This window comes from Plasmodium knowlesi (genome assembly GCF_000006355.2).
Source record: "Plasmodium knowlesi strain H genome assembly, chromosome: 13".
NCBI classification, from domain to species: Eukaryota; Apicomplexa; class Aconoidasida; order Haemosporida; family Plasmodiidae; genus Plasmodium; species Plasmodium knowlesi.
This window is the reverse complement of record NC_011914.2, coordinates 297,971-309,945: the sequence shown is the minus strand read 5'-3', so window position 1 is coordinate 309,945 and position 11,975 is coordinate 297,971. Positions and strand designations below refer to the sequence as shown.

Here is an 11,975-nt window from a genome sequence, read left to right as displayed (position 1 = left end):
TCTGTGTACAATAGTACAATCGTATAGTCGTATCGTCGTACAATCGTATAATTGCATTGTGTCGTGATGCTCCAGTTGTCACATCTTTTCGTATGGGGGTACTTCTAAATGTATTGTAGGCGCGTGGCCCACTGGGGAGTTCTTCCCTTTTTTTCAAGTTTGTTCTTGCAAGGGATGTGCGCCTGTCCATGTATCCCACCCCCTGCAGTGTTGTCACCCCGCCGTGTCATCGCCAAACCACGACAGCGATGCCCCTCTTTTTTAATTGTATAAAAATGTTGCGAACTAATTTTTCCAAAACGTTATATTTTTCGCGCCACTGAATAGTTCAGCGATCATCAAAATCTGCCCCGGCGGGGTATATTTTCCTCGGCGGAAGAGAAAAAAAAAAAAAAAAAAAAAATCTCCACGGATGGGTTCATCCATGGAAAACCCTTTTGCGTATTCCACTTGTGCGTCGTTGTGTGGAGATGTGTATGAGCCCTCCTTGGAGCGTGGAAGAAACTTTGGTTAATACGGTTATTTTCCCGTGCAACTTGCTCACATTCTGTGAGGTGCGTTTGGAGTAAAATACGAGCCGGAGTGATATGTAGCTGTCTGATTTGTGTAAGTGTATGGAAAAGTTTATATGTGTATGTGGGGACCTGATTATACGTGAAATGAACAGAAGCGGCTATACCTTTGCACCAACTACGTTAACAACACTAGGGTAATTACTCACCCAACATCCTTCACACGGGTCCAAATATTTTTCTCATTCATTTGGAAAGCTCATAGTGAGGTTATTTTTATTATACCTCTGAAGCGACGAAAAAATGGTGCAGGGAAAAAAAAAGAAAAAACGTTCCAAGTTTATTGCTTCTGGAGTAGAGGTAAACCATTTGAGGCAACAAAAGGGCGGAACCCAAAATGAAGCAACGGGAGGCGCAGCGATGCCGATAATTTCATTCGCAGATGACATGAACGCATGTGTTCTTCTCCCTATACATTCGTGTTAGGTTCACATTGTCGCGAAAGGGTCTCATATGATTAACATCAAAAAAGCAGGTGATTCCCGCACCAGCGTAAAGGGCATAAGAAGAACGGCACTGTATATGTGCGAACATAGGGCTTATAACAGCGTGGGCAAAAAAAAAAAAAAAAATAGCGACAACTCATTTTACATCCACAGATGGAATGAAGCAAAAAAAAAAAAAAAAAAAAAAAAAAAATCGAAAGGTTCTGGCAGATGAAAATTCATTGCTAAAACCTGCTCCACAAGAGCCATACCACCACGCATACGTGTAAATTATTTACATATTTATGCGCGTTGGTATGCATGTTCGAAAGTGGTCCTCTTTTTTTCTGCCTACCCCTTAGCCATTTTGATAAGAAAAAAATAGGGGGTAAACTTTTTTCAGTTATGAGCTGTTGATCGTAGGAGTTAACGTTCCAGTTTTATTCAAGCCCGAATCATTTTTGCGAAATTTCCCATTTTGGCTAGTTTAAAGGGCAGTGGGGGAGAGAGAAACATGTGACCAGAGGGAGCGATGCAAAGGTAAGAAAAATCTAAAGGAATTGCCTTAAAAGAGATAAACTGGAATTCTACTTCTGATAAATTATGCGAAATGATTAACCCGAACCGACGCCACCTTCCATGTACGGAAACAGGAATTAGCGAATTTTAGCGAATGATACAAAAGGCGCACAGTTGAGTAGCCTTAGGGGTGTATAGCTGTGTATCTATTACGCAGGCGTCGGTACAGGAAGGGAGTTTACATTGTTCTCTGCTCCTTTGTCGGATAAATATCAAAGAGGATGCGCCATAGTGGTAGCTCCTCTGTATGAATTTTCCAAACTGAAACCCGCAGACCACCACCATGAAGGGGGTCATACGAATTAAGGCGAAAAAAAAAAGGGGAAAAACTGAGGAGGACAATGAAGACAACGTCGAAGTGAACGATGGGATGGAGATGAAGCCGGAAAATACCAAAGGGGAAGATGAATCTGGATACATGGTAAAGGATAATATGGAAGCCAAGGGAATAATCAAGGGTACGATGGAAAACCCTCTTACCTTTGGGCAAAAGGATGAAAGGGGGGAGGAGGAAAAATTTAAAATAAAGATCAGCGAATCGGAAGATGAAATGGGTAACACCGTCTTTGGAGGTGAAGTAAATGAGTACAAAAATATGGGTGAAAGAAACAGCCTTGGGGAAAGTACTTCTGTGGGTAAAAATGTAAAAAAGCAGGATAACATCGGCGAGGGGTACTCGCCTGGGATGGCGCAACGCAGAGACCAAGTCGAATCGATTAACAACCCGTTCGGCCAATTTAAGGTGAATAAACCAAACGGTAAGGCGCATGAAGAGGTAAAAATAGAAGCACTGAATGGAAATCCCATAAATTTTGATGCCAATACATCCCTCCCCAACAGAAGGAAAAACAAAGAAGAAGATAACTTTTCCGAACTTGTGGTAAAAAGTAGGGAGCATAATAAAAAGATCTATGAAGAATCGAAGGATATAAAAAATGTAACTGAAAAATGGAAGCTACTACCAGCATACTTAAAAGTGAAGGGATTGGTTAAGCAGCACATCGAGTCGTATAATTATTTCATCAAACATGAAATAAAAACAATAATGAATGCAACGACAAATAAGATTTTGAAGTCTGATATAGATGAACATTTCTATGTGGAGTTCTTAGATATATTTGTAGGAAGACCCTTGGTTGAAGAAAATATGATAGAAACGAATTTGACTCCACAAATATGTCGGCAAAGAGATTTAACCTATTCGGCGCCTATCTATGTAGATGTGGAATATGTAAAAGGTAGCAACATTATTAGGAAGAATAACGTTGAGATAGGGAGACTTCCAGTCATGTTGAGAAGTGATATATGTATTTTAAACAATAAGAGTGAAGAGGAATTGATGAAATTGGGTGAGTGTCCTTATGACCCTGGGGGATACTTCATCGTTAAAGGTACTGAAAGGGTTCTTCTGATGCAGGAGCAACTGTCAAAAAATAGAATCATTGTAGAGATGGACATAAAACATAATATTTGCGCAACCATTACATCTACAACAGCCGAGTCGAAGAGTAGATGTGCCATCGTTTATAAGAACAATAAATTGTATCTAAAGCATAACTCCTTCATTGAGGATATAGGGGTGTGTATTATCCTTAGAGCTATGGGGTATGAGAGCGACCAGGAAATATTTCAAATGATAGGATCCCATAGAAATTACCTGAACGGCATTTTACTCTCTTTGTACGATTTGTACAGCGAGAATATAAAGACAAATTTAGATGCACTTCTCTATATAGGAAAAAAAATTAGGCCTAGATTACTAGCCAAGGGGTTTTTCAGTTCCATGAAGGAAAAGCAAGTAAAAAATGAAAAGGATATTATCGAAGAAGGGTTGGATTTTCTAAGCAGAGTTCTTCTGTCTCACATTCAGCAGAAGAACAAATATGATTTTAGAAACAAAGCTAGGTGCATCTGCCTGATGATTAGACGTGTTCTAGATAGTGCAAATAATAAGAACGAATTAGATGATAAAGATTATTATGGTAACAAAAGGTTGGAGCTAGCTGGACAGCTAATATCACTTTTGTTCGAAGATTTATACAAAAGATTTTATTTCACCTTGAAGAAGCAGATAGATCAGACACTCAGTAAATATATGCAAAGTAATTATACTTCCAAGTTAAAGTACAGCGGAAATGTAAATGAAACATACCCTGATGTGTTTCGAAGTTTACCAAAGGATATCATTACAAGAGGAATGCAGGCGGCTATTTCGACGGGAAACTGGAACATTAAAAGGTTTAAGATGGAGAAAAGTGGAGTATCACAGGTATTGTCCCGTTTATCCTTCATTGCATGTATCGGAATGATGACCAGACTGAATTCTCAGTTCGAAAAGGGTAGAAAGGTTAGTGGACCAAGAGCATTGCAACCATCTCAGTGGGGAGTTCTATGCCCCTGTGATACGCCAGAAGGAGAATCGTGTGGATTAGTTAAAAATTTAGCACTCATGACGCATGTAACAAATGATAATGAAAATAATGAACACCTAATCGAAATATTATATACCCTGGGGGTTGAGGACAGCGACAGTCTAACAGGAGAGGAAATGTACAAGGAGGGAATATTCTTTGTAATCTTTAATGGAATACTTCTGGGTGTGCATAAGAAGCCACGTATATTTATGAGAAGAATTAGGTGTTTAAGAAGATATGGGAAAATTGGGCAGTTCGTTTCCATATACGACAATTTTTTGCATAAGGCTATTTACATTTCAACCGATGGTGGGCGGTTATGCAGACCGCTGATAATTGTGGAAAATGGAAAATCCAAATTGACCCAGGAGCATATTCTATCGCTAGAAAATGGAACCATTAACTTTTTTGATTTACTTAAAAGTTCTGTCATCGAGTGGATAGACGTGAATGAACAAAACAATCTACTCATTGCCCTGAACGAGTCAGACATTTCTATAAATACGAGTCATCTAGAAATAGACCCACTAACCATATTAGGTGTGGTAGCTGGACTCATTCCTTATCCAAACCATAATCAAAGTCCACGTAATACGTACCAATGTGCCATGGGAAAACAAGCCATTGGAGCCATTGGATATAATCAGTTCGTCCGGTGTGATACTTTGCTATATCTGCTAGTCTACCCCCAGAAACCCCTAGTAAAATCAAAAACGATTGAATTTATTAATTTTGAAAAATTGCCCGCAGGACAGAATGCCATTGTAGCGGTTATGAGTTTCGGAGGGTATGATATTGAAGATGCCATTGTGATGAACAAGTCTTCCATCGATAGGGGTTTCGGAAGGTGCATGTCTCTGAGAAAACATGCTGTGGAGCTGAAGAAGTACTTTAACGGGTCCAACGATTTGGTGTTGCCCTCCCCTTTGGCCATCAGCAAAATGCAAGAACGCCAGGAGAAGCGGCGCCAAGAAAAACTATCCCAATCGCAGGATAAGCAACGACAAGCGAAAGAAGAAAGAGACCACGTAGAAAACGGCGCAGGCACGAACGTGGATGAACAGAAAAAATTCCACAACAAGGAAATTAAAAAATATCATGCACTGGATATGGATGGTGTAGTCTCTATTGGTTACCTTCTGAAAGAAGGACAAGTGTACATAAATAAATACTCACCAAGAAATGTCAAAGATCACGTGAAGGACATCAGCAAAATAGATTTAAATGATTTAAAGGCGAATGAGATTAAATACAAAAGTGTGTACCCATCATACATTGATAAAATAATTTTTACAGAAAACGCAGAAGGATTAAAAATATACAAAATTATTATGCGCCAAACAAGGCTTCCCGAATTAGGGGATAAATTTAGTTCAAGACATGGTCAGAAGGGAGTTGTTGGTTTGCTAGTTAATCAGGAAGATATGCCATTTACTGAATCTGGTATATGCCCAGATTTGATTATGAACCCGCATGGATTTCCATCCCGTATGACTGTGGGCAAGTTACTCGAACTTGTTGCGTCCAAGTCAGCAGTTCTAGATGGAGAATTAAAATATGGATCCATTTTTAGTGGCACTCCCTTCGAAGAAATGGCGTCCATTTTGTTTAAATATGGTTTCAACTGCTCAAGTAAAGAATTGCTGTACTCAGGTTTAACAGGGGAACCGTTGGAAACGTATATCTTTATGGGACCCATTTATTACCAAAAATTAAAACACATGGTACAGGATAAAATCCATGCTAGGGCTAGAGGACCTAGACAGTTGTTAACTAGACAACCAACTGAAGGGAGATCCAAAGAAGGAGGATTACGGTTAGGAGAAATGGAAAGAGATTGCCTAATAGCATATGGAGTTAGTAATTTGTTACTTGAACGGTTAATGTTAAGTAGTGATGTATGTGATGTGTACATTTGTGAGGATTGTGGCATGATGGGTTATGACACATACTGTACCTTCTGTCAAAAGTGCGACAAGAATGCTCTTGTTAAAATGCCTTATGCATGCAAATTGCTCTTCCAGGAGTTGCAGACAATGAATGTCTTCCCCAAAATTGTGGTGAAGGAAACATAGTTTGTTCTTCCCCCCTGGTGTGGATACAGTAGTGCAGTGTTGCTTAGCTAATCCTTCAGCGATTTTTTTTTTTTTTTTTTTCTTTTTTTTTTTTGTACTTCACTGTGTCGTCTTCTTTCGCGACGTTTTATATCCATCACTACCCCCTGGGGGGGGGAAATGAAGGAAGATGAATAAAGGAGCTGATTTGTAAGTGTAAAAGACCACATAGGTGAATTTTCAAAAAGAGGATTCACCTTTCAGGCGGATTGGCAAATGGATATCCGTTCAGTTGGCATTTGTCTCATTTTAAACCCATTTATAAGTTTTCTTGTCTCCATCTATAATGATGGAATTTTTTTTTTTTTTTTCCCATTTCAATTAACGTCGAAGACTTAATCAGTCCTCGTCTTCAAGGAGTACATACATTTGTAATGTACACTTTGGGTGCTTTCCCATTTTGTAGAAAGAATAAATCTCCTCTGTGTTGCGACTTTGCCGCTTTTACCGTTTTTCGTTTTTTCCTTTGCCATTTTTTCCTTGCACTCCCGCAACTTGGTAACCCCCAAATTTTCTAAATTTAAAAGAAATAAAAGAGAGGAAAACCTCACGTCTCCCTTTACACGAGGTATTGATCTGTACAACAGTACATGCCATAAATGTATTGCAAAAAGGTGGTGAGTAGTCAGGAACCCCCCCCCCCTTCACTTTGGCTTTCTGTAGTTCTATTAATGGGGCCACACATCTGCGCACACACGTATATGTACTCATGACGGAGGAGTCAATATGTAGGAAACAATTTTAAAAGAAGGAACTGTTGGTGGGTAATAATTTGACCCTTCATTGGAAGTTACCACAACTGTAAACCCATACAGGAGGTGATAGGGCAGCCGAACTAGTTAACTTGTTGTACCTTTTTTTGGTTTAAGATTTGGATATGCGCGTGGTCTTCTCACGGTGTTAGGGGCAGAAGAGGAAGATAAGCATTCGTATGAACATTTTGCAAGTTATTACGCTAGCAAATTAGCATCTCAAGCGCTTGGGAGATTTACCATGCTAGAAGTACAAGTTGGGGGGGACCACGTCCTCGTCGACGTCGATGCCCAAGTGGAAGATGATGCCCTTGGTGTCTTTATCCGTTAAGGTAGCAATGCACTTAATTATTTCCACACAAAGATTTTTCCTCTTAAGCCACATGGCGTGCAAGTAGCCATGCTTCTTTTTAATCAGATCAATTTCGTCTGTAGTTAGCTTGCATGCTTTATTTGTCTCTTCGTACATTTTTATTTCTTCCTCAACTAAGTGGAACTCCTCATTGTATTTATCCGCATTTTCCACTAGCTCTAAATCTTGAATGACCTTTTTTTTTATTTTTACAAAATGGTTAAAATCATTTTTGGCTATTTCAGTTTGCTCTCTCATAATTTCCATGTCCTTTTTTAATTTTTCCATTTCCTCCATATTTAGGCTTTTAAATTCCCCTTGATTGACAAGATATACTTTGGCTTTCCCATACTCCTTACATTGGAGTTTTTCTTCTGTACTCAATTCGTCCATTAGTTTTTGGACGACGTTTTTGCTGATGGTTCCATGTAGGTTGTCGTACACATTGATGACTGAATAGGGCCTATTCATTTGCTTCATATATTTGTAAATTTTTTCTTTTGTTTCTTCTTCGCTCAGAGAAATTTTTGCTCCCTTTGGTTTATTTCCTGCTTCGCTTTTGCTAGCAGTTTTTTTCTGTTTTTTTTCGATCAAACTTGTTGTCTCGAGGGGATCCTTACGTTCGTCGTTGATCGTGTCTGGCTGTGAAGTGATTCCTTGGTTATCCTTCCTTTCGCGCTGATTGCTTGTTTCATTTTTCTCACTCGTTCCGCTTTCCCCATCCACTTCGCCTTTTTTCCTTATTTTCCTCTTTTTATATATATTAATTTTCATTCCACTGGCATTTTCGGTGTCCCCGTGGGGGTCTTCACACTCTTTGCCTGCTTCACTTTTCAGTTCGCTCTCCAAAATTTGGTGATCTGGTGAGATTATTGCAGCATCTTCTTCTTCCCTAATTTGCGCTATGCCTTTCCCTATGATGGGTTGTTCCTTAATGGGAGGCGCTTCTACGCATGCAGACTGCTCTTTCGTCTTATTTTTTTCTTCCTCTTGCATCTCTTTTTCCACCCCCCTTTTGCCATTTCCCCCAGTGCTCGGTTTATTCCTCTTTTTGTTATTATTGCTTTGTTTTTCGCTCTGTCTATTCATATCACCCGACGCAGCGACCCCCTTTTTGATGATCGTCTTTCCTTTTTGTGCCTTCTTCCTATTGCTTTCCTTTTGGGGGTATTCCACCTTTTTTCCTGAGGGGGCAACCTCCATAGGTTGGCACAGGGAAGACGAGCTGCCGTTTATAATTTTAGCTCCTTCAAAATTGTTATCTGCAGTTTGATGATCACTGCAAGGTTTTTTTTGGTCTTCCTGTTGAGTTACCTTTTCATGGTTGCCTTCTCCGGCTTCCACATTCTGCTTGTCCTTACCATCCCCATGTTGGAGGGAAATTAGGGGGCAGTCCCAATTATTATCATGGGTAATACCGTTGCCCTTTGCGCTTTGGTCTTTCTTTTTATTTCCCCCTTTACTTTTGTTGTTTTTCATTTTGGCATACGCAGTGATGTACACACAATGGAATGGACAACAAAGACGAGGACACAGAAATATATTTCTCCACAGGTTTACATCATGGTGATGTCCAGACGGGTGCACGCTGCGGAAGCTTCTCCCTCAGTATTGTTGAGGAAGGGTTTAATATATGAAAGTTTTTATACTTATTTGTACGTAATTCTTTGTTCTCCCTAAGTGGAAAAAAAAAAAAAAAAAAAAAAAGCTGTATGTACATTCGGGTTTCCCCTTTCAAATGCTTAGTGGAGTAACGAAAAAAAAAAAAAAAAAAAAACTCCACAACATAAAAACTAACAACAAACAACAAACCACGTAACGTTGCTTCTATTCCACTGGGATGATAACAAAGGAGAAAAGCCTATTTTCAAAAAGAGGTGTTCCCCTTTTGTTCACCTAAAGGAAGGAAGACAAACGAATGCCCAACGACCTTACACCTCCTACTGAAGACCGTACTTCCTAAACTTATAATCGACAAGGCTCCCATGATACAGTGCCAGTTTATGGAGCGGTTTATTTAGCTGATGTAGAAGGAAGAGTAAAACACAGGCACTGATTCCTTTGCTGCACGTGGATATGATGGTCTTATGCTCATTTAGAAGATCGTACTTGTCACAGATGTTTTTTATTTCAGCCTCATTTTTAAATGTAAAAAATTTATATTTTTCATCATGGCTTCTAATAAAATGATGATATGGTATGTTAATCGAAAAGGGAATGAAATTATCAACTTTTTCCTTTTCACTAATGGGCAAGAGCGCGCTAAAGGAGATGTTCGGCCTCGTATCCACAAGGACAAAGCGTTCCATGTTATCATTTTGTTTCTTCCTTCCGGTGATGAAATTGTCTATATCTGCATAATGGTATATGTTTTTTTTCCAATTTTCACTTATTTGTTTTTTATTTTTTTCTATGTGTTCCTTTATCAGTTTGTCCACTTGGATAATTTTATCAGTCTGTGGAAGATGCTTAAATCCTTGTGCCTTCTTACCTGTTGATGTTACATCTCTTTCCTCATTTAGCCATTTATTCAAACCGCCATTTAAAATTTGGACATTTTGGAATCCATATAATTTGAACATGAACCAAATTCTGGGGGCATAAAATATTTCATCCTTTTCGTAAAAAATGACAGGCACCTTTTCTAGTGTATTTATTTTTATGTCCACTGCACTTAGCACGAGTAACTTCCTTAGGTAGGAGAAAAATTCTTCTTCAGTTGGGAAGAAAAAAGAAAAATTGGAATTTCCATTGGAGGTAACTATCGAATTGAAGGATATGCTTCCTTCTATTCTTTCTTCCTGATGGTAATCATCAAAGGAGTTTTTATCTTTTCCTCCCTCCCTGATATTGTAACCGCTTGCATCAAATAGTAAATGCTCCCTTCCCTCCTTTATAAGGTCGTGCAACTCGTTCGTCTCTATGAGATGCTTACACGCGTGCATTTTCATTGTGCTGAATTGTTTGCGCCTTATTCTTAACCTTTGTATGTATGTCGTTTGGGGGGAATTTATAACCAGAGTCTTCCTTAGCTCGGCCAGTTTAACGAAATTGCAACTCCTCATGGTCTGTAATGGTTTGAGTTGCTGCTGTTTTGGGGGAAGCAAGGGGGCAAAGTGTACTTTTTTTTTTTTTTTTTTTTTTTTTTTTTACTTTTCTTTTTTTCGGTCCCCAAAAGTGGCAACACTTCGTGCGAGTGGGTAATTTGTTATCCGTGTGATGTCGTGCATGCACATCTATACGGTGTGCCACATGTAGAAGTATTTGAGCGCACATTCGGGCTTTCTTCCAACGTTTTTTTTTTTTTTTTTTTTTCTTCTTCCTCATTCGATGGAATACCTATGTGGATTTTCCTTTAGAAAAGGCAACCCCCTCTACGGTGATAAACACACAGGCGTTTTTCTGCTAGAAGAATCATTTACTCAAAAGGTGAGGCACCATTATCTTTTTTTCCTTTATAACTCCTAATTTGAAGGGCGCAAAAAAAAAAAAATCTGAGCACACGCCTGTTGTTATAGCGTTTCCATTTTTTCAACATTACTGTTCGCATGTAAAAAGTTCGAAACTGTTGGGATGGAGGAGTAATGAAGTTGTTCTGTAGGTGGTTTTTCATGCCAACACTATTTGGCACTTGCTGCATACATCAAACTATTTAAGTGGCATTTTTCTTTCCTCCGTTTGAATTTTTTTTTTTTTTTTCCGAACGAATCAACCTTGCTCAGTTTTGTAATAGGTGAGGATTTGGTCCGACTGTCCGTGCGGGCACGTTTTTTCGCATCACTGCGTTGTCTATGTTGCTTTGTATTTTTTTTTTTTTTTTTTTTCTCGTGTACCTGAATATGTGCCTTTCTTTTTTCTTGAGCGTAGTTATTTCAAAAAGGAGGAAAAAGGGAACTACGCGAAAAGGGTTTTTCAAAGGTGACATGTTACGCTGCAACTGCGAGGAATCTATTCACTCCTTCGGAACAGTAAGCATCAGCATTGTCTGGGGTTGTGTGTTCGCTTTTAAAATGTTTAATGACAACATGTTCACCCCTCCATTGTGTGCTTCAAATTTTTTCTTTTTTTTCCCCTGGTTCATGCAAAAAAAGCATCATTCGGATGTAAAAATGGGGGAATGCGCAAAAATGTACGCTGAAAATAAATAAAGAAAAAAGAACTTGCTTCTGCAAAGTTATATATATATATATGTATATTTAGCAGCTGGTAAGCTTATTTTAACGTGGAATATTCTTCTTTTTTCCCTTTTTAAGTTACATTTTTGTTATGTGTGAAAAAGGGAATGTTGGCGAGCGCCACCTGTCTGTTCAGCAGAAGTTCGCTGTAAACTTTGCCCGTGTGCAAGGGGAGGCGGGCGACAAGGGGGCGATGCATACGAGGTGACGCTGGTGTGGAATTTAATACTCTTACGCGTATGCATAGAGGAATGCATGCCCGGCAACGCAGAGATAACTTATGCGATTTGGGCCTCTCACGATTTCACTTTTTGGGAATGTCTTTTTTCGATTCTTTGCAGTTGTTCCTCGGCTGCGTTGGCAAAAGGGCAGACCTTAAAAAAGTTTTAATTTTCGTCCCATGCGCCACATGGCACAGTTATCACTTCGAAGTTGAAATGCGCGTTCTGTCATTTCGACGTTTTCCTTTTTTTTTTTTATGGGAGTGTGAATGCAGACACCGGTTAAACAGCCGTTAAACAGCCGTTAAACAGCCGTTAAACAGCCGTTAAACAGCGCATTATTTGGACAACTCAACTTTTAAGGTAAAAAA

The 11,975-nt window shown here is 39.2% G+C and overlaps 3 protein-coding genes across 3 annotated transcripts; 1 reads left to right on the top strand and 2 right to left on the bottom strand.

The window, feature by feature from the left end:
• Positions 1-1,859: 1,859 nt before the first annotated feature.
• Positions 1,860-6,065, top strand: PKNH_1306600 (DNA-directed RNA polymerase III subunit RPC2, putative; the record flags this gene model as incomplete). The annotated part of the gene is made up of 1 exon (XM_002260536.1): positions 1,860-6,065. One exon carries the CDS (start codon positions 1,860-1,862, stop codon positions 6,063-6,065), a length of 4,206 nt encoding a protein of 1,401 aa, XP_002260572.1.
• A 1,035-nt stretch (positions 6,066-7,100) lies between these two features.
• On the bottom strand, positions 7,101-8,687 carry PKNH_1306500 (Tat binding protein 1(TBP-1)-interacting protein, putative; the record flags this gene model as incomplete). The annotated part of the gene is made up of 1 exon (XM_002260535.2): positions 7,101-8,687. The coding sequence occupies one exon, from the start codon at positions 8,685-8,687 to the stop codon at positions 7,101-7,103; it is 1,587 nt and encodes a 528-aa protein (XP_002260571.2).
• A 461-nt stretch (positions 8,688-9,148) lies between these two features.
• PKNH_1306400 (rhodanese like protein, putative) lies at positions 9,149-10,159 on the bottom strand (the record flags this gene model as incomplete). Its single annotated transcript, XM_039113495.1, has 1 exon — positions 9,149-10,159. One exon carries the CDS (start codon positions 10,157-10,159, stop codon positions 9,149-9,151), a length of 1,011 nt encoding a protein of 336 aa, XP_038969876.1.
• Between the last annotated feature and the right edge of the window lie 1,816 nt (positions 10,160-11,975).